Raw genomic sequence first — 25998 nt, forward strand, 5'->3', positions numbered from 1 at the left:
CAGCAGGAACGGTGCTTAAATCATGAAATTGAATTTTGAAACTTTAGATGGGTTTATTAATTTTTTTCTTAAATTAATGAAACTTACCTGTCCTTCTCCTCCCCTCTAAAGAACCTAGATTTTTTTTTCTCACTTGAACCCTCAAGACGAATTGCCTTGCTTTCAGCGTGTCCTTTTCTGCCAGCAGTAAAATATATGAATATTTGACATTTACAGTGTTAAAACAAAAAGCCAACAAAATTTGTGAAAATCTCCAAGAGCTGCATCTTACCCAGGTGGCCTGCTGTTTGAAATATGACTCCTGGTGTGTATTGTACTCTTAGCCCTAGGATTCGGTAATGAGATTGAGTGGTATCTTGCGTGAGCACTTCTGGATGATTGACAGTGAGGTGATGTGAATCATCATTTATCAGGATATTATCATGCCTACCCTTGATAATTTCTCCCTGCTGTCTGGGGAGGTGGTGAAGACAGATAGGACTTTGTGATGTCAAAGTAATTAGTGTGTGTTGGTTTCCAGCTGAACAAACTGGAAACTAATGATCAGGTAAATGAAGATGAAGTGCATTAGTGTAAGGATGAAGGTGCAAGGACCTTGGGGAAGAGCTTATCAAAATTTCATGGGGGTTATTTGAATATCTTACAATTTGTGCAGTTGCAAGCAATATTTAAAACTACTAAAGGATACTTCTGCAACAGTCTATTTACATGTCCTTTGTTGATATCTCATCTAGTGAGAGGGTCAGCACTAGGGTTAAGGACATCGGTCTGTGTGCTGTAAGGACTAGGATCTCCTTATGATTTTGAAATCTCTGTAATGAATTTCCAGCTAATGGCAGCAATTTTGAGTTAAATGATGTTAAGGAATCCCAGTGTACTCTGAAAAGGTTGGGGTTTCCAGTGATTCTTCCCATTTTAAAGGGGAGAAATTACCATAATTTGTCTGCTATGTATTTGATATATGACTAGGGCTCCTTTACATCATTAAAATATTTTAGTGTTTCCTGGTACGTATGTAAATATTGTAAAATATGTGGACTTTGCAATACAATCTGTGATGCTGCAGCAGGTTTTAAACAAGCACAGTAGTTTCTTGGTGCAAGTTTTGAAAAGATCATGTATGGATCATTACGGAAATATTTTTTATAACCTGAAAAAAACCCCCTTCTGTGTAGGTGTGTAGCTATGCCAATGTTTCAAATGATGCTTAATGCACACGACCAGCTGAGTGTAATTGCCATGCCAACAGCAAGTGATCTGAGGGTTTCTGTAGTTAACTTTATTATGTGTGATTAGGTATTGCTAATTGTAATTAAGTGATTGAAAAGCTATCTGATATACATGCCTGCTTTTCAATTATTAAAATGATAACTTACTCATTGCCATTTACCAGTAAACTTGTATTAATATGCCAGTCTCTTGGATACCTCCAAGAATAACATACCTGTGACAACAAAGTTTTATAATTAAAGCCTCATGGCAAACATATTCTTTCAGCTAATTTTTATGTATACAGCTTTCCTCTCTTTCAGTTGCTTCTTTGGTGAAAGTGAGTGGGCTAGAATCCCTGGCAGGAATTTGTCCGTATTAATATGGCTCATCAGAGACATTATATTTAATTGGAGAGCCTGCGGTATAGTCGCAGGAGGCCGAAGGGAATTATTTAGCATTAGCAATGGCTCGTCTGGGAGTTGTGCACTAATCAAGGAGCTTGTGTGTTAACTGTAGGGATGATGGGAGTTATGACGATTATGACATGTGAGCACATGTCTGTATGAGAACTGGACAGGCAATGAGTTAATCAAGAAATATATTAAATGGCTCCCATGCTGCTTCGTTATTACTCTGTAGAGTGTCTGTCAGATTGTGTACTTTAACAAAAAATAAAATGAAATCTGGCAAATGGATGTTTTTGCAGGTGAAGTTAATTCCAGGTTCTTAACGAAGAACCTCTTTTCATCTCTATTTTTTGAAGTGAATATGTGCTTTTAAGTGCTGTGTTGAAAAAGAATAAGTGAATCCTTAGTCTGAAAAATACATTTAAACATGTGCCTCTCCAATCTGCACTTTCTTATTTTCTCAAATGTTTGTTTTCAGTGAATATTGATTATTTTCCACTTTCAACTAGATGTTTTTAACATCTTTAAACTTTTACATAATTAATAACTTGCTAAACTATAAAATTTATTTTTAATGTTAGCAACTTAGCTTCAAGGAAATAAAAAAGCTAATCTTACACTCTTGGGATGCTCTGAGCCTTGCAAAGAGGAAAAAAACCCCAACACCCCTTAACTGTAGTGCGTGGACTATTTATATGTCAGCTAGACATATTTTGTGCCCAGCATGGTTAGAGACATCCATTTCATATCCATCGTGAAATTATCAGTTATGCTGGAAAAATCCATGTTTAGAGGAAATAGAGCTAATAAAGTGAACTCACTTAAAGTTGCATAAACCCATAAACCAACTGAATTATGTCTATAGGCAAACTTATCCCAGACCTACTGGACAGGTGAGTGTGTGCACTTTTCCTGCTATTGTAAGCACTACAAAATTTAATAAAACTTTCTACCAAACTGTGACCTTCATGTATTAACTTAATTAAAGCAGTATCATGGCTAGTACCCAAAGTGTTAACCTGTAGGAGGTTGTTATTGAAATCCATTATCTGCGGAGTCAGTATTAGCGGTCAGCAGCAGCAGAAGTAAAACTGCAAGTAAGACCCTCCCTTGGGTGCAGTGAGCTCAGCAGGTTAAACTGTCAAAGCTTCTTAAAGGACGGATAGCTAAACCCCCTGGAGTTATAGGTAAACCAATCATTTGCTGTCAGCAGGACTTTATTTAGCAGGTGGGGAGGAGGGGGAACCCCCCCCCCAAACCTAAATGCTAACAGGAAAGAGGATTTAGAAGGAACTGTGGTGTGAGCGTGTGTGTTGCTGTGCTATGCAGATTGCGTGCCATTTGGAAAGATTTTCTTAATTCTAGGCTTTTTGAAAACAAGAATCTATTTACATAGTTTACTCCAGTATCTTATAAAACTGTACATGAAGCTGAGGTAATCTGTTAGTCTTGTGAATATTATCTGTATATTAGGTGAAGAATGCAAAAGTTTGTACTTTTCTTAAAAATGGGAACAGTTCTCACAGAAATGGATTGTTTCTTTCTTTGTGTTGTGCAGGTGTTGCTTTAGAATGTCTTCATAGAATTATCTTTTTACTGCACTATCTTTAACAATGATCAAGTGCATTATATTTAAGTTCTAAATATATACTTACTAGAATTTATAGGCCATGAGTATTTATGGTACTGTAACTGAACTAGTCTGGTAGTAATACTTCCAGTATTTTCTAGTTTTTAAGTTCGTCTTCAAAGGTGAAGATCAGGAGGGCTTTACTTTGTACTTCTCAAATTCTTGCCTCCAAAAAGAAAATACCAGAAGTGACAGCTTGTTATGGAAGTGTGTGAAGTAGGTGTGGAAGAAGACCTGAGTGGTTTTTTTTTTTTTTTATTGAAGCAGGAACTGTGCTTAAACCTGTGGTGGGTGGAACTTCTTAGTGGCTTGTGAAGGATGCTCTTTTGATATATCAAGACCTGTTTCCTCAATACAGTGCACTGTTCTTAGACTAAAACTGCTTGATGTGCTGAAATAATATTGCTGAAATAAAATTAATGGGATACAGTAGAGGGTAAGATTCTGCTTTTTATTTGTGAATTACCTTCAGATGGAAAAGTGTGTATCATAGGAAATCAGCTGTGAGGTGGAAACGTTATCAGGGAAAATACTCAATAACCTAAAAGGCAAATTAAGTATTTTCCTGGGGACAGGCTGAAACAGTCTTTACAATTTGAGATGTAACTATGGCAGAAGTCTTTGAGGGATGAGATACTTCTGGCTGTAAGAAAAAAAAAAAACAAACAAAAAACCTGGTTGAAAATATTTTTGCCAGATGATCTGGAGAAGGATGGGACCGCATGAAGTCTAGTATCAGCATCTAGTGATTGAATTGTCCGGTGCTGGTATTAGCTGTGTGAAAATTTTATTTGGACAGTACAGGTTTACTTGTCTATTCCTACCCATTTGTTAGACCGTGCACAGTCCTTACAGATTTGGTGAGCCAGCTGGTTGTCTGTATAACCATTTTCAAGAGTATGGATGTACTGTGTAACAGTAGGTGTGTACTTCAGTTAATCTATGGGTAATATGTTTAGTATTGTAGAATATAAATGTATAAATTATATTTAAGGATGGAATGGAGGTTAGTACAATGATCTAATGAACAATGTTAAATACCTTTTAAAAATCATTACACCATAAGGTGAAACTGAGAAATAAATACTTTTTCTGCCTTCTTTCTTCTGCCCTGTTTAAGAGTTTCTGTGCAGCAAAAATAGTTTTGCACTGCAGTCAACTTTGGAACTCTTAATCCGGTAACTTAGTTCTGCTGATCTGTTTTTTATTTTTTTTTCTTTGGAGGTATTTGGCTCTGGCTGTTACCTACTTTGATCCTCCTTTACAGAATACAATTTTTCCCATGTAATTCTTTTATGTTGGGGGGGTCTTTGGGGTCCTCTGTGATCAACCTTATCTAATACTATGCAAATGCAAAATCTGCTTAAACTTTGTTTGAATACAGGGTTTCAAATACTGACAGGCTCTGTTATCGACCCTTTTTTAATGAAAGCTAAGGCTAGCAGTTCATGGTGTGTTGACTGTGTTTTATAACAAACGCTGCTCTGTACTTTCTTACTACATTTGTTGTAACAGGACCAAGTGGCTGTCAAACAGACATCTGCCTCTTGGAATCTCAAAGCTGACTTGTCTTTCAAAGACACTTGAGGGTGGAAAACTTAGGATGGGATTTATATAGAGGACTATCTTCTTCAAAGTTGTTCTATGATGTAACATATTTTTAATACACTGTCAGAACACTAATTTTCTTGTAGAACTAATGATTTTATTGAAAAAACTAACAAAGCGTAATTTTTAAGAAATCTGAATATTCACATTAGTGGAATTTTGAAGGAAAATGCTCTCCTTTTGTAGGAAAACCCCCACTCACTGGGTGCCTGAAAGTGGTAAAGGGGTGTGTGTATGTGCATATATATACACACACACATCTGTATTGTAGAAAATATATGTGTAGGTATATATTACATAGACATAAGGAAAATTTTCTGTGTTTTAGAAAATCTGCACTGATTGCTTCTTATACTTAAGGTATTCTGAATTCACCCACAACCTGTTATTTTGGGAATTTTCTTTTATGAAATATTTGACATTTTAGATCTTGTTTCATATTATGTCTAAACTTCAGTAAGTCCAAAATATTTCTGAAAGGACTGTTTGTGCTCTCCTGTCCTCTCTCATTCACTGTATTAGATCCAACGATGGTGTGGCTTGGGAGGTGATTTAACTTGTTGATCTGACAGAAGGTTAATTTCCCCTCCCCTTAGATTACTTTTCCACTGTGTCTGTTCAGTTTATTGATCTGTCTCAGCAGTGTTGTAATTGCTAGAGCTGCATGTGGAAGAGAATTAGGGGTGTGATCATCCTTTGAGTGGCAACTTGTATTTGCATAAAATGAGGCTTATTGTGAAACTTTGTTCATGTCTCAGTATGTGGTTCATTTTGCGTCAGAAGTTAGTCCACATTGGAAAGAACTTAATTTACTGTAGGGTCTCTATCTTTCATTTTGGATTTTTATGTTAGTTCTCCAGCTACTGCTCCAAAATATATTGCCATACTTCCCTTCTCACCTTTCTTTTAAATACTGTTGCATAGTTGAAATGCCAGGTAGCTGTGAATTCACTTTGCTGTTGCTGTGGGCTGTTCTCTCAACCCTGGAACTGGTTTCAGGCATCCCTGACTTTATTACTGTCTTTGGATGCTGGAAGCAATTTCTGCAGTCCATCCATCTGTAGGCAGGCAGGTGTGGAGATTAGACAGGAACCTCATCTGAATGGTTGTGTACAGTGTTCATCCATCTGAAAGAGGAACTCTGTCTGAATTAAGCTGAAAATGCTAGATAGGAGCATGCCACCAATGCTTACTGTGTGTTGCTTTGTAATGTGGCTGACTTTAAGCTACCTATTCTGAATCTTCTGGGATATCTAGCTCAATTAAGAGCTAAACCTCTACTACTGAAGTTCTGTAGTTGTTGGCTACCCTTGCTACCAGCTGATACTGTTTTCTAGACCTGCCTAACTACTAGTTTTCCCATGTCCCAAGTCTTACCCATTTTAATAAACAAACCAAAGAAACATGCATCAAATGCATTCCATGGTAAGCTTGTTTTGGGAGAGGCAGGAAAAAGAAACAGCGTGAGAAAGATCTGTCCTATTGCTTTGCTAATATGCTTAGAAAGCTGAGATTCCATTAGGGAAAGGATGACATGTGGGTACAGATGTGTTTGAAATGCAGAGAGAGGCTACTAAAAACACTGTAGGGCACTACTGTTTTCTTAATATCACAAAAAACTTAATTCTTTTTTCTAAAACACTTAAAGCTCAGAATCACATACACTGCAAAGATTAAACTCTGGCGTCCGCATAGAGCATGGTGGACTGCTCTAAATATGATGAATTACTCAACTCTTAGAACAGATGGAGACTCTTTGGTAAACAGACTTATTAAGTATCTTCCCAAGTTGAAGTAAAATTGTCCCATTCCTCCTGGAGACTCACTCTAGAGACCCCACCTGGACTACTGCATCCAGCTGTGGAGTCCCCAACATAAGAAAGACATGGACCTGCTGGAGCATGTCTAGAGGAGAGCCACGAGGATGATCCGAGGGCTGGAGCACCTCTCCTATGAGGACAGGATGAAAGAGTTGGCTGAGAGAGTTCAGCCTGGAGAAAAGAAGGCTCTGGGGAGATCTTACTGGAGAAGAGAAAGCCCCGGGGAGATCTTATTGCGGCCTTCCAGTATCTAAAGGGGGCCTACAGGACAGCTGGGGAAGGACTTTTTACTAGGAAGGACTTTTTATTAGGACATGTAGTGATAGGACGAGGGGGAGTGGCTTCAAACTGGAAGAGGGGAGATTTAGATTAAACATTAGGAAGAAGTTTTTCACTTTAAGGGTGGTAAGGCACTGGAACAGGTTGCCCAGAGAGGTTGTTGAGGCCCCATCCCTGGAAGTGTTCAAGGCCAGGCTGGACGTGGCCTTGGGCAACCTGGTTTATTGGGAGGTGTCCCTGCCCATGGCAGGGGGTTGGAACTTGGTGATCTTCAAGGTCCTTTCCAACCTAAACCATTCTATGATTCTGTGAATGTACTCCAAAGTAAAATAGTCTGCAGAGGTATGAGTGCAGCTGCTGGCTTGCAGACTGTTTCTTCACAACACCCCCTAAATCAGCAAACGTTGTTCTGAGTGGCTGTGCTGCCTCTAACCTTCACTTGGGTGAAGAAACTTGGTAGCTGCCCTACCCTATCAAAGGGAGCCACGAGTGGAAGGAGACCAGGGGATGCTTTTCCCTCAAGATTGTGAGAAGTGTGTTGCTATTGATGCAATGAGTTGGAGTTGAAGAATGGGACATTGTGGTGGTTCCCTCCTGGTTCCTCTACCTCTGTTAATCCTGCAGTTCTTCCAAAGGTAGATTAGTGTACAAGATGACTATTGATCTACCTTTTCCACTTCTACTTTTTCAGTTATTCTACCAAAGATTGATTGATTGTTCCTGGTTGGTGTTGACGAAAACATGTGGAAGGTTGTGATACAAAACAACGCTCTGACAAATTTTCAATAGCAAATGAATTGCTCTTATTGGCTATTAACTGTGACAGACTAGCTTTTTTTTGTCTTCTAGAGCTTTAAGCAGGTTTTCCTCTCAAAAAGAAAAGCTGCTTGAACTTGAAAAGAAGTTAAGCAATCTTTTATTTGTACTTGTTGGCCATCTGCTGATAGACTTGATAGGCTAATGAAGTCTTGTTTTAGGAACAGTTGAGTTCTGAATAGAAGCCTGTAGAGACAAGCTTTCCTAGAAAAGGTTCAAGAGAACATACTATAGAGGCAAACACCATACCTTCAATTTTCAATGTACGGCCAAAATAAATTATCACCCTGTTTTAATCAGCCTAATTATATGGTCTTCCCAATGTTCAGGTACTCAGATCTGGCTAAACTTCAGTTCTGTCGTCTTAAGTTTGTATAAGGCACTAAGTCAGTAGTTCCTGGTCTTTTCTATTTTGGAGGGTAAAACACATTAAGTACTTGCAATAAAATTCTGATGGAGAAGCCTTCTTCCCCGTCAGTATTCTAGCAGGTGCCTCACTGGGAAGTTATCTGCCAAAGGGTAAGCATATAAGAAAAGGCTTTAGGAGCCAAAGCCATTCTGGAAGATTGTCCTCCAGATTCTTACCTGTAATGTCTGCAGGACTCTGGAGGTGTTTCCTTGATTGTCCCAGCGAACAGAACTCAGTTTCAGAGTGTTGCAGTGTGACAGCCTCAGCATGGTCTGTTTTTCACAGTACTAGTGATCAGGCCTCTAGATACATTGGCGGGGGGTGGCCCTTTCCTGTTGATGGGATCGAGGAAAATTATGTGTCTTTTTGGCAGCCAACAAAGTTCCAGAGATTTGTTTATGGGAGAGAGAATTTTGAGATTACTTCTTGCCTTTTAAGGTTACAAAAATAAATTCATGTTTAAGTGAGAATGTGAACAGATGAAAATCTTTGTTGAAAAGTGCATTGTTTTAGTCTTGGTTAGAAATATGGTCTTCCTTGCCTGGTTGGTATTTCTTTTCTTTTCAAGACTATTCAGTTCGACCTGGATTCTTCAGTTTTAGTTGAAATCTGGATTTTTGAGGCCACTAGTTAGTGAGGCTGTTGCTGTTTTCAAGTTTCAACTGGTTGGCAAACTGAGGGGCAGTAGGGGGGAGTAGAGGAAAGGATGCTGATTTTTTTTTTTTTTTTTCTTGGATCCCAGGATCTAATCCTGTGGATGCTAATAGATGGGCTATTTTGAGAGTCATTGTAGACTTGGAGGCAACTGTAAGTAAATATCCTTCACCAACCTAATGTTTGAAGGTCACTGAAGAATTATTTTACCTTAGTTCTCACATAACTATTTGTGGCCATCAAATTAAAACAATGTAAGTTTTAAAACGGGCTTGCAGAGAAATCTACTTATGCTGACTTCTGTAGGTTGACTTGTTTATTTGCATAAATTCTTATTTAGGTTTTTGAAATGCTGAATAAAAATAAATGTAGAAAATACAGGCTAGTTATGCTATTTATGGCTTTCACAGTTCCGCTTTTCATGTGGTTTAGAAATGTTTCCATTATTTCATTTTAGGGTTAAATGCTGTAATTGCCTGGCAGTATTTCTTTGTAGATAGCACTTTAAAGGCTGTATGAATACTGCATGCTCACTATGTGCACAGATTTATTGTATTATCGGTGTGTGTATTTTAGTGTGAATCTGCTAAAGACACTGAGGTCAGATGAAAGATATGTTTTTGGCAAAGCAGTAAATTTGAACCTTTTTTGCATTTTTTTTTTTTTTTTTAATTCAAGCAAGACTGGTCAATGCCACAAGCTTTTTGTTCTGTTTCGTCTGTCCCTTTTGGCAGTGGTGCTGGCAAGATTTGATGTGGTTGGTTTTTTAGCTACCTTACAAAAGATGTACTCATTAGCCCTATTTTATGGGTTGAGCTAATTGTGATTTGTCTTGCTGAGCGTATTATGCAGTTTGGGCCAATTAAGTGAATCCACTTACACCAACGGATGTTGTTCCAATGTGTAATATTGATTTGAGCTATAAAAGGAGAATGACTTGTTTGATTAGATTTCTTTGTCTAAACAATACTTGAGTTTTTATCTAGTGTGTCAAACAGAGGTGTTCTCTTCATGGAGGTTTAATTTCTTCATAGGTTTGATTAACACTTTATATGTAGATATAAGTTTCCCTATATATAAATTCTGAAACAGTACAGAAGAGCTGGGGGAAAATCCATCTTGCAACTCAGTATAGCTGTCCCTGCTGCATGAATATCAACTTGTGTTGAGACCGGGGGATGCGGAGGGTGACCTGCTCTGAAAAACTGGGACACTGGGGAATCCCAGACATTTCCCTCCTCAGAGATGGAGGACTGGGGGGAGTGAGTGTGTGTATGTGTTAATTAGGCATTTACACTGAAGTAAATGGCATCTGTCACATGATAAACATCAGAAACTGCTGAAGTATGTAAAATCATCTGTGGAAACTATGTGAGTGATACTAAGCACTCCGTTAAGAAACACATGTAGATGTATTTTTTGTTCCTCTGTTGGCTGTCATGACAGTCAGCCTTTACTTTTTTGGAATTAGTAGATGAGAATCAGTATAAAAATAATGTTTTTATCAAATTGGGGAGTAAAGCACTCCTGTCATGAATCAGATTTATAAGAAGGGAATAAACTCTGAAGTCACTGAATAATTATAATGCTAGGGATCTGTAAATTATCCTAGTGTCTTTGATTGTTTTATAGATTGCATATGCACTGAAAACGAGCATTTTAGTTCTTTGCCTTAAAATGTTTTTTCCTACATTCATGCATTCTGTTTCCATACTAAGAAAACTTTTCTGTGTTTAAATGTTGAGGGGCATGTCTATGTAAATATGACTGGTTGAAATCTGTATTACAAACAAGCAATCTGCAGCAGCTGAATGGCTTCTGGAGAAGGTTACCTTGATTCTGCGGTGTTAAACAGAGCATCTCTAGGAGTGTTACGTATATTTTGGGTAGTAAGCTATTCATTTTGATATCTCAAACTGATTATTATTTGATATGCAGGTTTGATTAAGGGGATGATTCAGTAAATTCAGAGTATGGCTGGGCAAGAGAGCATGCTGCTGTCTAATGTGTATATGTGCTACCCTCCAGGGTAAAGGAGAGCTAACATAATCTAGGTAATTTGGGCACTTACGAGCTTTGATTCAGCGCAGCCCTGCTAAATCGGGTTATCTCCTACAAAGTGGACATTGAGTATTTTTGTGGTGCTTATATCCAAAATTTTGGGTTATGGGGGTATTTCTCTTTTGGGATATGATGCCAAGCCCTGGCACCAAACGTGGTTTATAAAGCCTCCTGAAATACTGAAACATAATGTAGAAAAAAGATCTCCAAGTCCAGTCGCTGCTGCTGTTACTACCCCTTATGGCACTCTCCAGCCTGAGAGCTGCTGCAGCCTGGAGCGGTGCTTGGAACCAGTCCAGGCCGAAAATGGCTGGCTAATCAGCCCTGATGGACTCCTCGCTTTACGTGCCTGTTTGCTGGAAACATGGTGAAGAAACACAAAGCTGTTGCTGTGTAAAGATCTGGCAGGATTTACTGGTTTAGGTGCCTTGCCGTGGAGGTGGCTCCTGGACCTAAACTAGCTTTGGAAACAGGTGGCCATTTTTGTGTGGTTTGTTTTGAATTAATAAGCTTGTTCTTGTGTCTGTGTGTGGTAATGAAGAATTGTGCAATAAAATCATTGTTGTACATCGGATTGTGTCCAGTTGTCTTTGTACCTTAATCCAAAAGTAGTTACACTATTTTAGGAGTATTCATTCTTATGTTCTACTAGGACTCCTTGTTAAAGCCAGGGTATTATTAGTAGCTTATTTGTCTTAGGTGCAGAGCTGAGGAGGCTGTGATGGGCTGGGTGGGTATTTGTTACTGCTTTGGATTTGAATTTCCAAAAGTGTAACAAACCTATACAGGATTTGGATGACTGAGGTTGTAAAATAGTGATTCAGTAGGTTTTGGTGAATGTCTTGTCTTGTTTCTGTTGTTGCTGCGATATAATTAGCCCTTACGAAATATACTACTTCAAATACACAACTTTAACAGAAATTAAACTCCTTTTACACAAAATGTGTCATTTCATGATTTCTAGTTGTTTGTATTCTCTAACAGGTCCTTATAGCTGCTTGAAATGTATCTTTTGAGGCACAGGTAGCCCAATATGATTAACACTTGCTGTATAAACCATTTAACACTTTAAGGTTTATCTGTTTTTTTCCAGCCTTTGTTATCCATTCATGCTTGAGCTTGCAGGGTCAATTCTAATATTTATGAAGGAATCGCATTTCTTCCAGAACCTCCTGGGACTTGCTTCTTTGTTTTGTTGACGTTTTTGTTTGTAAATGAAAACAGTAAAGAGAGAAATGGCACTTCTGAAGTTTTAGCTGTAGTAAGTTTAGGGACAAGTTTTGAATACCTAGGATTGTGTGATTGAAGTCAAGCACTTAAGCAACTCTTGAATTTGAAAATAAATACATATGAAACTTGTAGTGCTTGAGGAAAGGGAGTTGCTGGATTCTTTTGGCTGTCTAGAAATACTGCATCATAAGTCATCTTCTGCAGAGGAGAAGGTTTACTGCATTGTCATGTGAATTATGTGCCGCTTGGTAGTGTAGATTCAAATGATGGCTTTTGTTGTTGTAATGTTTGCTAGCAATTATGGTTAGTGTAATTATGTTACCATAGACTATACTGTAAATTCTGTAGTGTATTTGTGTTACGGTATTTGGAGTATTCTTCATGAGCTACAGTGCGTTGTGAAAGAAATTAAATGCTTAGAGAGGGGAATTGTCATCATGAATTGCTAAGAGGAAACATATCTCTATTTCCAGATTATATGTGGACTGGCTTAACAATTTATAAAAAAAGTAGATATGAGAAGGATCTGTAGACTGAAGAGCTGTCACCGGAACCTAAAAATCTGAAGGTTTTGGGCTAGTGGGGAAGAATGGTGACTTCTTTCTTGCCCTTGAGATACTTGATTGGTTCTCTGGGGCAGTGTGTCAGGTAATGTGAATGTGATATGGGTACTGTTTTGCTGTTTTGTTGTATCCATGTGTGGTATATTAGGGTGAATACAAGGATGAACTGGCACTGACAACTTGCAGTAAGGTGAATAAGGAGAAGTGGATTTGCCAGATGACAAGGGAATGTGGGGAGAGTCAAAACTCCAAAGAGTTGAAGTAACAATGAAACATGTGAGAAGCGGGGGGAGAAAATGGGGGGGGTATGTGTGCTGAAGACTGTTTATATGTATAGAACTAATGGTCTTGCAGTATCTTCTGTGGCTACTTTTGATACTAGTAAGACTGTTGGTTTCTCAGTGTGAGAAGTGTGTGAGGTGTGGAAGTTTTTCTCTTGATACCTAAAAATAGCTAGCTGTCTTAAGTTAGTCCTTTCCTATAAGGAAGCTTTTGTTTTTGTAAAGCAAACATGCTTAAACGATGCTTAAGCTTACATAGGTTTGTTTAGACATGTAAATAATGTTGGAATTCAAAACAACAACTTTCAGCATATAAATCAATCATGCAAATGAGGGTATCCAAGGGCTGTGCTGTTTGTTGTACTTGAGTGCTCCACGAAGGATGGCAGACAGGCTAATCTTGATAGCATTTGATCAGAATAGATTACTGACTTAAGTTGCTGAGGTGTACTTACTAAAAAGCATTAAAATCTTGTTGAATGATTGTCTGTGCTAGTACTTAGGGGTTTTTTTTGGTTTTACTTTGTTTTTAACGTGAGGCTAATGCTGTGGTGGTAAAACAAAACCATTGTGACTTTACAGAAGCAGTAATTCAAATGTGAAATGTGTGGTGATTCCAGGAGGTTATGTGAACTCTCAGATACTCAAGTATACAGCAAATTCAGAAGCTATCTAAGAGATGCCCCCAGAAAGGAACTTGGAACTAAGTGGCAAGTTAATTTTCCTTCCTGGTGGTAGGACTAACTTTTTCCAAGTTCAGAAAAATGTCAGGAAAACATTAAGAAAAAAATAAAATGCTTAGTGACTCCTGTGCTTGTTCTACATGTTTGTTATACTTAACCTGAATATTTGTTTCTCACTGTATTATTCAAAATACTGTTTGACTACTGTTTGTCACTATTTCTAGATGATTTTTTTTCTGGCCTTGTTTCTTCGGAATAAGCCAATAGTATATGCAGGGTACATTACTTCTAACTGTAGCTTGTCATACTTGACAGCCTTTATGCTACTTGCAAATAATGCCTTCTCACAAAGAAGAAAATTCCATGTTCATTAATGAAAAATACTTTAAATTTCACATATGTGACTACTCATATTCTAAAAGAACACCCGTTTTAAACAATGTATTCTCAGTTTCAAATGCTGAAGATGATATCAAGTATTTCATAAAAATAATGTTTAAAATTGGTAAGCATTGGAAGTGTCAAACCGTCAATATAAACAAGTTTTACCGACACATAGCTAATATAATCTTACATAGCTTAAGCAACGGTGTGCCTTCTTACATACATACTGAAGGGGAGCTTACAAAAGAAGAGCAGAAATGAAGAAAAAGGGATTGTTTTGTTTCTCGGGTCTGCGTGTATCTTTAAAGGAAAAGTATTCTGAACTCTGAAAACATGTTAAGGACCAATCTAATTAAACTTTTGTAACTTTCTCTTCAAGATAAGTGTGCGTATGAGTTGTAGGGTAGACTTCTAACTTCAAACCTGACTTCTAATTTGAAACCTATTTTATTATTCCTGATCAAATGTTGGAAATGTTTGTCTCTCTTGTATAGTTCAGATTTGACTAACTAAAAAATGTTTGGCAAATGCATATAAATGAGGATACAATGGATTAAGAATCAAACACGAGCCTGCTTAAATAATTCTCAAGATTTTCTGGTTCATGTGTAGTGATATTGAACTCTTTAGTCATAGGCTTTAATTTGTGCATGGTGCTGACCTGATGCTGTGCAGGGACACTCACTGCATCCCTTCATTCAATTCACTCTAATTATCCCCAACTTCCTGGGGAGCCTGCTTAGAACTGGTCATGAATGTTTGTTATTAAGTATTAAGATATTAGACTACCCTGGTTACATGTAACAAAGTAGTTTTTAGTCTGAATTTACATATAGATGATCAGTATAGGAAGCTAAAATTATATTTGTCATGATTTATTTAATCAAATTCAAAATAATATATTGGAATAATAAAACATTTTGACAGTGACTTAAGCTCAGAGTTAAATGAAATGAGATTTAATGTTACTGTGCGAGTTCTTGTATGTCAATGTTGGTAATTTCGGTGTGTATTTTAGTGTTTATGGTATGTAAATTGTCTTTGAAACAATCAGATTTGTGTGCATATTTCAGGGTGATAGTAATTATTTTTGCTGGGAGCATCTGTTAATGCAGAATATTGCCTCTTCAGGTTCATGTGAAAATGGCGGACGAAGCTGTCTGTGTTGGCCCAGCTCCCACCAGCAAAAGCTACCTCAACATGGATGCCATCATGGAAGTCATTAAGAAAACCAGGGCCCAAGCTGTGAGTCTGAATGAGTCTATCTGCTGCAGCTGTTTCATATATAGAAAGCAGAAAAGCCAGAGTTTGTATTTTTTTAAAAAAGGTGTGGGGGGGAAGTGATTGAATATGCTATTCCAGTTAGTTCATGTCACATGAGTTAAATGTGTCCGAAATCGCTACTGGAAATCAAAGGCTTTGTAGCATCTGGCAGCACTGGTCGCTGATCCTGCAGGTGGCTGCTGGATTCAGCTTTCACACCAGGGAGCAGCTTCAGTTCATTTCCAAATTTGCTGGGGAAAAAAAAAAAATCCCAATTAGTTTTGAGCACTAACCCTTTATATGCCATAATGGCTTTTTTGAATGTTTTACAAAGTGTGTCTAAAAAGGCTTTTGCTTAAACTTAGTTTGAATCACTTTCTAAATTAGAGAAATGTTATTCGCAGGAAGGTAAGGTAAATGGTGCATCTCATAATTTTTTTTTGTTTCAGAATGTTTACAAAAGGCACTTTAGCTTATATGTGTAAACATGGGCTATTCTGCCTTTCTGCTATCAAATTGGCCAGAGATTCAAAGCTTACCAGGAATCGGTTGGAAAAACTAATGTGTAATCATGTTCACATGCCTAATGTTCTTTGTTCTGTCAGTGAAATAAAATGTATTATTCAGAGCTACTGTACACAGAGCGTTTATTAAAATAAAATTTGATGGGCGTATAGAAGAAACAATATCTGCTCAGGAACAGTTTGGATCAGCATTAATTTCTTTCAGAGAAGTTGTTTTGGTATGATGCTTTCAGGGGCCAAAAACTTTCCTATAAAGAAAAAACTATTTCCATCCCTCTGAGTTTCTGACCAGGGAACCTAGTTGTTCAGGCTTTTTAAAAGAGGGGAATAAAATGGCTTATACTTTTGTCTATCAGAGTATACTGGATCAAAAATTCATTGGATCAATGAATTGCGAAAAGTGAAATGAAAACTCTTTGCCACGCTCCTCTCAAGTTGTTATGCTAGGTGTGTATTGGGGGGTGAATAGCAAACTAGGCACTACGGAGGCATGACTTAGACTAATGAGGCAGTAAACTATATTCTCCAGCAAGGGTCGCTAGATGTAGGAGGCTTATGACTGGACTTAAAGACCACGGGTTGTGATCAGTGCTAGAAATATTTTGGAGTGAGGAGTACTTTATAGTGGTTACTGAGAAGAATGTGGATGAGTGTATACGCACAAGTCTGCAATGAGATAAATGTGGCAAAATGGAGTTAAAAAGAGCAGAAGGCAAAATACTAAAGGGAGCGTGTCCATTGCTCTACAAACAGCATCTTTCTCCCAAGTCAAGTAAGGAATGAGTGTTACAGAAATGGCAGTTCTTCAACCAGTGAGTCTTACAGCTTGCCTTAGGACAGATAAATCAGTGTGTTAAGACAGTTTCTTAAAGTATTCAACTAATTTAAATGCTTAGTGGTCTACTTTACCTCCCCCAGTGTCTGAAAAGGTGCTAACAAATTTGGTGGCTGGCTTCAAAACTCAATCAGCTTGAATTTCTTTTTTTTTTTTCCCAAGGTACACCCAGGATATGGATTTCTTTCAGAAAATAAAGAATTTGCTAGGCGTTTGGTAAGTTATTTCTATTTGCTTGTCTGTATGATGCACTAGGTGGCATATAGTCATTCCAAGGTATCTCAGGAATCAAGATAGTAACGCAAGGCAGATCTAAAATATACCTTAAGATAGGGGCGTTCTTTATGCTTTCTATGCATGTGGATTTCTTGTGTTTTGAGGGTGTAATTACAGCCCGTGTTTTCTTTTGGGAAAAGGGGAGGTGCCTGTTTGTAAGAACTTTACCAAGGATGTAAGAACTTCTTGGCATTTTCACTTGTGCCTGTGCTGTTTATGAGGCTGCTCTGTAAAACTGGGTTACTGAAATGATCTAGGTTAAAAGTATCTGTTTTTAAGTGACCATTTTGGTGATTCATAGCACAGCTGGTGAACAGCTGTATCAGCAGCTTTGAGAAGGTGCTGAACTGCACTTTCAGTATGGGAATAGAAAGCTGTTTAAAAACTAGCTTCTCTGCTGGAGGTCGTGTATTGTGGAGCTGCATTCTCCGAAAGGACCAAATAGAGCCAAGAGGGTGGGTGCTGTTTTCACTTCATGTCTGAATTTATAAGAATGATTATTCACAACCTCTTTACTTCAGTGGGATTTTTGTATATCATAGAAACTGATATATGATCTTTTCACTGATTTTATTTTTTTCCAAAAGCTTTATGCAGGTGCTTATAAATTTGAGCAGTGCCAAAAGAAAGTTACATGCATAACATTTGAGCAAAGTCCTCAGTGTGTGCTGTATGTGCAGTCACTCCAAATCATACCTTATTGTCTATTGGTTTCACTGAGGATAAGGATATATTACATTGAAATTTCCAGTAAAAAGCTGTTGCAGCCACCAACTTTGTTACAGAGTAAATGAACCTTGTAGCTGAAGAAACATTTTGTTTTACAGGCAGTAAGATAAATTTGTTGCTGATTTTGAGAGGAATTTACACCTTTTTGATTCAGGGTAAAAACACAGGTGAAGAATGTGATTCTATAAAATGATAGCTCTTTTGTTCTTAGCATTTGTGGAATAGTTCTTGTTTCCACATCTCTTCCTTGACTACGTCCCTTTTGGATTGAGTTCTAATTGTAGCACAGACCCGTAGTATTTAGTTGGTTATTTGCTGTTAGAGAATACCACCTCGTCATCAAGGAGACTATTTGGGAATGAAATCTCAAATTTTTATACCTCTCAGTTGTGCTTTTTTAAGAGCCCCTAAATAAAAACAAGTACAAGTTCTGTGTGATGCGAAATGCATCCTGCTGGTTGCTGAGTGGTGGTGATGTTAAAGTTGAAAGGAATTCTAAACACTTGGTGTTTGCCAGGATTTACCAAATCTGGGGTAATCTTTTACATGTTATTTTCATACCATTTAGCAGTTTGCTTTTATCACTGTTCTGCTTTATGTACTAAACACCCCCCCCCCCTTTTTTTTTTTTGAGGTAAAATTTCTGGGTTAATTTATAACAAACTGTGTTCTGACTGGATGGGACCAGTAGGAAAACTGCCTTTAGTTGGCAGCTCCTGTTTGTTTAATAATAAAAAATTAATGAAACAGAAGTGCTTGCTCATACTATTTTGCTGTATATTTTGCTGCCAAAGTTTGAAATTTGATAGTTATTGCATTAAACTGGGCACATTTGCTAGTAATCTGGTTATTATTTGGTGATGCAAAATACAATATTGGTGACATGACAGTCTGGAACACTTTTTTTGGCAGGATTAAGCAGAAATGGAGGAAGTACAAACATTCCTGTAGATCCTCTCTCCCTTCCTATTTCTCATCTTTTCACTCATATCGTTGGAACAGTGAATTCCTGAAATAATTTGGTGACTAGAAACATGTTTGAGTTTGGGTTGGTGCTACAGTCTCAAAATAGCTTTCAATTATGTTTCAGAAACCTGATGTATTCTGGTCTCTATAAATATAATAAAGTTCTGCTTTGCTTTCCGAAATGCACTATTTAAAGTCTCAAGACGTAGTCATGCTTCCCTTCATGTCAGTGGCTCTAGAATATCAAACCCCTGGTGAGTATTGGTGAAACGATCTGTCTTTTTATCACTGAGGCTGCTTACTTTTTTTCAAGACACCCTGAATAATATATTTAGGAGGAAAAGTTGCCTCGTCTTTCTTATCTTTATTAAAGCCTGTAACAAATGTTACAAAACTGTTGTGAAGTTGCCGAAGATGTGTTCTTGTTCTGTTTTCTTTCTCCCTATCCCTTTCTTTGCACATCCACTATTTTGCTATTTTGTGCTAAAAGTAGTCATGAAACTTGTGAAACCTGAGCTTATTTCCTGGTGTGCATCTGTACGTTTAAAACAAACTACCTGCATTTGAAAACAGAGAAATGCACTAAATTTTTTAAACTTGCCAATCTGTCTGTAAGAGCAGTAATGAGCTCAAAGCAAAGCTTTGTCTTCAATTAACACATGGAGGGTCAGTTCACATGTAATCCGACTGTGTGTGATTTGAACAAAAGCATGTCTTTTTGTTCATTATTGCCTAAATGCTTCATGGAATAGCACAAAGCTATAGACAGTCCTTGTGAAGAATTTGACGGATACATTTAGAGTATTGAAAATTACTAATCTTTATTTTTTTTTCTTTAGAAACTGAATTTTGTTCTCTTTTAGAATGAGGGAGAGCACAAGTAAATGATCAGCTGTTTCTAAAACAAAATTTCCAAAAAGCAATGAGTAGGTGACTATCTGGCATGTTGTTCATTGTGATCCAATAAAAAAGTTGGTGGATTCAGTCTCCCTTCGTGTGTTTCTCTTCTGGTTCCTGTTGGTGGCTGACAGAAAAGCGATCCATGGCATTTGTATTGAGCGAGTCTGTCAACGATTTCCTAGACTCTAAGGTCAATTTCTCAAAGATTAATATTTTAATATAAAAACTTTTGAAAAACTCTTAAGAATATGCTGATAAACACTAGTTATAATGTAGAATAACAAAACATGCTTGTGTGAGCGAGTTTAGTTCCTTAGAATCTTTGCATTCTAATTTTAGTTCAGAAGTTTCAGCTATTCAACTTAGAACTCTTGCAGTGCTTTGTAAAAATTGTCTGTACATTGAAGTTGAAAAACTTGGTGCATAAATTGTTACTTGTAGTTTATCCAAATACATTTGCCTGTAAGCAGTTTGCTTCCTTCAAGGAATAATAGCATAATGCTCAGTATTGACATAATTCCAAAGGCGCAGTTGAAATCTATTGCAACATTAAAAAAATATATTCTAATACCTTTTGCAAGGTGCTATGCAGAGCTGCAAGAACAATTTATTCCTTCATGTTTTAGAAGAATTTGATAGTGACCTCTGCATTTAGGTTAGCTTGCTTAATATTTCCCATTATATAAAATTAATGCAGACCCTTGTGAGAAGCTCTATCACCTCTATTGTCTGCAGCAGGCCTTTGAAATTTGGCAAAGAGAAAGCCCTGAGACTAAGATGAGCCTTTTGGTTGGCCTGTCATTGAAAGATACACTTTTCTGCAGTTGCCATTTTGCTTCCCTTGCAAACCTCCAGGGCAGCTGTTGTGGTGGGGGGTGGGAGTGCCGAGTCAGGTCTCTCAACATGTTGAATACTTTGGGATTGGCCCATGGTCCCAGCGATTCTTTATTTCCTCCCTTCTTTACCTGGGTGAAGAAGGGAATGGGGGAGAAAAGAGTGAGTTACCTTTGAAGCTAGATTAACATTCTTGGTGGAATTAAAAAAAAAACAACAACAAACACAAAACCCCAAACAAAACCCAACAATCTATTGTCTGAAACAGATGGGCAAACTGTATGTGGAAATGGTTGATCGCATGTTTGTAAATGGCTGTTAAGTTTGAGATGGAAAAGGTAGAAGAAAGAATAGCGTATGTCATCTTCTGTAAGGATTATGTCTGACCTGTGAAGAAATTTGTGCAGGTGGATCCATAGCCCTGTGCACAGCTAATTATGGGATTGTCACCTTTTAAAATGTAAACTCTTAAAGGCAGCAACGTTTCCTTACAATTGTTGTGAACGGTTTTGTTATTTGTAAGCAAATTGTGAAGTTCCTTTATCATGATTCAATGGATGTTATGTTTTTGAGAAGCATTTGGTATAATTCTTATGTTCTTCCCACATGCATTGACTTCCTACCTGGCAATTCATGTGACTGGTTAGCATTTGTGCTTTCCAAATTGCAAAGCGGTAATTGAAAAAAAGGCAGCTTTTGAAGCTTGGTGTCAAGAATCTGCTTATGGCAAAGTTTGTATCCTTCAAGGAGTGGGGCAGACAGAGCTGTTAATGTGGGTTTCTTGCTCTGTCCTGCAATACATAGTATGTCATTGCCTACCAAAGCGTCTAAGTGCCTACCACCACTGCCTCTGGTGGCTTAAGGTGCTTTGTCTGATGGAGACTGGAGACTATACCTCTACTGGGTGATAAAGGTTAGGCAATGTACTTGTCTAGGTGAACACGTCACCAATTTGCCCCCCAGAAAAGCTCTGTCTGTGAACCTGTAACATCGATGCATGACTGCTTACTGTTTTGAGGCAGAATGGTTCTGAATGCTACTTGTATTCTTGTATTTAATCCCACATAGTCTTTGTCATAGAAAAACAAAAATCTAAATCATCTGCAGTATCAGGTTGTGTGAAATCCACGGGAAAGACAAATAATGCACATATTAAATCATGGGCATTATTTGTCAGTCATTACTATTCCTCTGCTAGTGCGTGGGAGCTAGAAAAATGAAATTGAGCCATCTGAACTGTCTGCTTAGGCACTTCCTAGTGTGGAAGTAGGAAGGCTGTATTACTCCTGTACTGTAGGAAACTTCACAGACCCTTGCTAAAAGCGTATGATTGCCTATGTTGTCATCAGTGTCCTGTTTAAGATTGCCTATGCTACAGAACAAATTGATGCCAGTTCTACTCTACTGCACCTTCCAAATCTTCAGCAACTGTTGTATATAGCTAGAGTACTCTCTTCAAATGAAGTCTGACGTCTCAATGTAAAAAAAACAAACAAAACAAACAAACCCAAGTCTCACAGTGCATATCCCCCAGGTCTTGTGGATATATGTGTGTATAACCTATATGCATGTATTTAAAGATGCAGGGTGGTGTTTTGCCAAAGATTTGTGTGATTGGTGACAAAAAGACTCTCCTTCCTTTTGAGTCTTTTGCCTGAACTCCGTATTCTTAGTGTGTGGTTGTTTTTTTTTTTTCCCCTTGATCTCCTCATTAGGGCAACTTCCTCTGACATGGCAGTCGAGCTATTTGTATTTGTTTTCACTTAGAGTAAGACTTTATTTTTAACTCATTTTTTTTAAAGCTACATATTTTCTTAAAGTGGCTTAGGTTGAAAGCTTTAACATGGGCAACTGTTCTTAGAAAAAAATGCAAACAACACCCTCTTGATTTAAATAGTAATGTCTTGCAACTTGAGACTCTCAGTGGATGAGCTGTAGACTTGCATGACTTCTGGAATGATTTAATGCTGTGCATGTGATTAAAGAATACATTAGAGTGATTTTGCCTATCTGGACTATCATAAGTCATTTAATATTTCCCATGAGATGCCTTTCAATAGCAGCACTTTGGCGTGCTTATTGGGGTGTGTGGTTCTGCAGATGAATGTATTTGTGGAATCCTGCTTTGTAAAAACTCATTATTTCTTGACATGTAGTGTCACTGGAATAGCACTTATTTCCAGGCTTACAGGAATTCTTCACGTTGCTTCTGAAATGCTTTGTTCTGTCTGATTTCTTCCACTGTTGCCGTGTCTGGTTGTGAGAATAACTTCTTGCTCTGTTTCCACAATATTAACAACTGTATATGCCTATGTGGTGTGTTTCCTCATTGCTGTAAGGCTTGCAAGTGGAATGCCATGTAATTCTCTTTTTACGTAGGTAATATTGTTTCCTTTCACTTTCTGCCTTTTTATTCTATTACTGATTTGCAGTGATGCAGACAAGGATGTCTGGTTATGGGGAACTCTGTCCATTCTGAGCTAAGGTGATTTGTTACTTTGCCTTATTCTAGTATAATTGATGTAAGCTGTTGTGGTGACCTTGCAAATGTGATGTCCTTCTCTGTTTCCAAATCAGTTTTAAATGTCTCATTGATACCAGTGGAGTTGGATTAGACTGGAAGAGTTAAGAGATGATCCATCTTTGAAATAAGAACTCTTGTTGCCCTGTGGATTTTAATTTACTTTGGCATTGCAGATGAAGCTTCAGCTTACAATTCAACAAAAACAATGCTTCCTTAATCATTCCTGGTTTCTGCCTGCATTTTAAGAAAGAATTTATTTTATAGTGATGGATGATATGCATTGAGTAGTTTTACATTGCAGATTGCATACTTAAGGGTTTCTATATATTCTTCTGAAAATATGCATGTCAAGAAAATTCTGACTCTAAAGATGAATGCAACTTAGTGGTGGGATGGATTTTTGTGTAGTATTACAGAATTGAAATAGATTGAAGCAGTGATGTATGTGATAGAATAATTTTCCCTCTCCCAATTCTGTTTTACCCTCTGTTCTCTTCTGTAGTTGAAAACTAATTGCAGCAAGTTACAAACCAAAATCTGTCTACTGAAGTTACTCTTTACTAGCCAAGAAAGATGATGTCTTACAGCATACTGTATTTTTGTACTCAGCGGCTTTTGTTACTGATTGTGATGTGTTACATGAGGATACGAACATACTAAATGTCCTTCTTCCTAAGGCTAGGGGATAATTACTTTAGAGGGAAGGGGGAAAATTCCTCTATTTACTTGCAGAAGTGTCTTTAGTTTGAAGACACTTATATTTTGCAATAAATGACACTATGTATTTGTGTCTTCCTCTATCTTAGTGACTCTTACGTAAGAATAAGGTGTTCTGCTGAGTCTTCATTCCTTCTTCATACCCTTCTTTAGTTGGCTTTTCTGGTTTGAGTTTTAGGGGAGTAATAGCTCCTACTTTCTGACACTTTCAGATCAGATTCTGATACTTGACCCCTAATGGATCTACTGAGACCAGGAAGGAGTATCATGAAGGGAGGATCATGACTGGCAACTCTTTGAAAGGCATTTGAGTGATTTCTACATTAGCTGTGGAAAACCATGCTAGCCAAAAGGCTATCGATTAACGTGCTTCTAAAGATTACTTATTATCGGGGACAGGGCAGACTTTTGGCGGGGGGGGAGGGGGGCTTTGTTTTTCACAGTGGGTATTTTGACTGTAATCATACTTCAGGAAGTGTTTTCCTGAAACTAGTACTTATAATCATGTTGAGCTATTAAACTTGATCTCAAAGTTCTATAAACTTAAGGTTTCTTTTATGTTGCTGGTTGGTTCCTTTTATAGTGTTGTGTATGTCTTGATTAAAACTTTTCCATAGGTATTTAATACCTGTACAGAGTGTTATGTTGCTGCTGTAATGCAAAGTGCTCAAATATTCTTCGTGGTTTCTACAGCAGTAAGACTTAACCTACTTATTTGTTCAGTATACTACAGGATTCACTTGTGGATTCATTTGTTTCAAAATTGCTTCCTGAGCAAGAGGTGGTTGTCTAGTCTGTCTGGGGTCACTGTTTTCTGTAGTCTCTGAGAACTGTTCCAGTTACCTCTGCATGTTGAGGGGATCACTGTTAATATGCCAGATACGGTTGGTTACTGAAAGTGCATTGAAACACGTGAGGAGCTCAATTTTATTTTTAACTGGTATGTAGGTGCACCAGTTATAGCAACAGTGGGAGCTGTAAAGGATTTAGGGCAAGCTATGTTCAGGCATGTCTTTTGCAGTGTTTACAATATCTTCAGGCTGGTTGCATATTTTTACTCTGTAGTTGTAGAATGCATAATTCAGTTGGACCCAGTTTCTGCTTTAGATATCAAATCCAATCTTTGTCAGAGAAGCACAGAATGGCTGAGGTTGGAAGGGACTTCTGGAGGTCATGTGGTCCAACACTTGTGCTCAAGCAGAGCTTGTTTCCAGGTCTGCATCTAGTCAGCTTTTGAATATCTCCAAGGATGGAGATTCCACAACCTCCTTGGGAAACCTGTGGCAGTGCTTGGCCACCCTCACAGTGAAAAAAGTGTTTCCTGATGTTCAGAGGGAATCTCCTGAGTTTCACTTTGTGCCCATTGTCTCTGGTCCTGTCACTGGGCACCACTGAACAGAGCCTGGCTCTGTCCTCTTTGCACCTTTCCTTCAGGTGTTTATACATTGATGAGATCCCCCTGAGCCTTCTATTCTCTAAGCTGAACAGTCCCAGCTCTCTCAGCCTCTCCTCATAGCAGAGATGCTCAAACAAACAAAAATCTATGAACACAGACAAACATAAGCACTATTTGATAGTAACTTATCTGGCTTGTCTGTTTTTGTCAAAGAAAGCCTTTAGCCAGTGCAACAGTAATGATGACCCCCAGGTAAGAGTAAGGATTTAATAGATTATGTGCAGCTGCCTAATTGTGTTTAGTGGGTCATTTTGCAAATCTTTTCAAGAATTCCCTGGAACTTTAAAAGACTTCCTACTTATTATTATGAATGCATTTGCCTTTTCATTTTATGTTTAATTCTATTTGAAGGTTGGCTTACAAATAAGCTTTGTATATTTGCACAGCATGTTTCATTCATTTCTATTTCAGACTGAATGATAGTGATCAATAACACTAACTTAGAGTACTGGGTTGACTGAGCAATTGCTGCTGGAGTTGTTAGGCATGTGTTTTTGGGGAAAATAGTTAAAATACTTGGCAGTTGTATTGTCTTAAACAATGAAGTTCTGAATTAACACAAATATTAAAATTGATGTCCTAAAGTTAGGGGATGTGTTTTGTGTAGAACCTAGCATCTGCTTTTCACTTGGTCCCTGAATGCCAGCCCATGTGTGAGCATAATAGGAAGAAAAAAAGTTGCTACAAGTTGTCTTCCTAACTTTGGGGCTTGTTGACAGCAAATCATGTTTTATTTGATCACCTAGGATTTGACAGCATTAATTTTGTAAACTTAGCAATTTATGTATGTCAGGATGTGTGTATGACTTTTTTTTTTTTTACTGACCTCTTGGACAGTTTCATGAAACTTAGGTTAAAAATAAGACTGCTATCAGTGTGCACGCATTTCTGACTGGGCGTTTCACACATTTGTCCATCTTCATAATTTTTGCATCAG

General features: G+C 37.8%; 1 protein-coding gene across 1 annotated transcript in view; it reads left to right on the forward strand.

Moving 5' to 3' along the window:
- PCCA (propionyl CoA carboxylase, alpha polypeptide) overlaps window positions 1-25998 on the forward strand; it is a 306936-nt gene that overhangs the window by 41079 nt on the left and 239859 nt on the right. The window contains exons 5-6 of the mRNA XM_009892045.1: window positions 15169-15282; window positions 16822-16875. Of these exons, the coding sequence (XP_009890347.1) occupies window positions 15169-15282; window positions 16822-16875 (168 nt within the window). The remainder of the gene's footprint in view (window positions 1-15168; window positions 15283-16821; window positions 16876-25998) is intronic.

The sequence above is a fragment of the Charadrius vociferus genome, unplaced genomic scaffold, assembly GCF_000708025.1.
Source record: "Charadrius vociferus isolate BGI_N301 unplaced genomic scaffold, ASM70802v2 scaffold110, whole genome shotgun sequence".
NCBI classification, from domain to species: Eukaryota; Metazoa; Chordata; class Aves; order Charadriiformes; family Charadriidae; genus Charadrius; species Charadrius vociferus.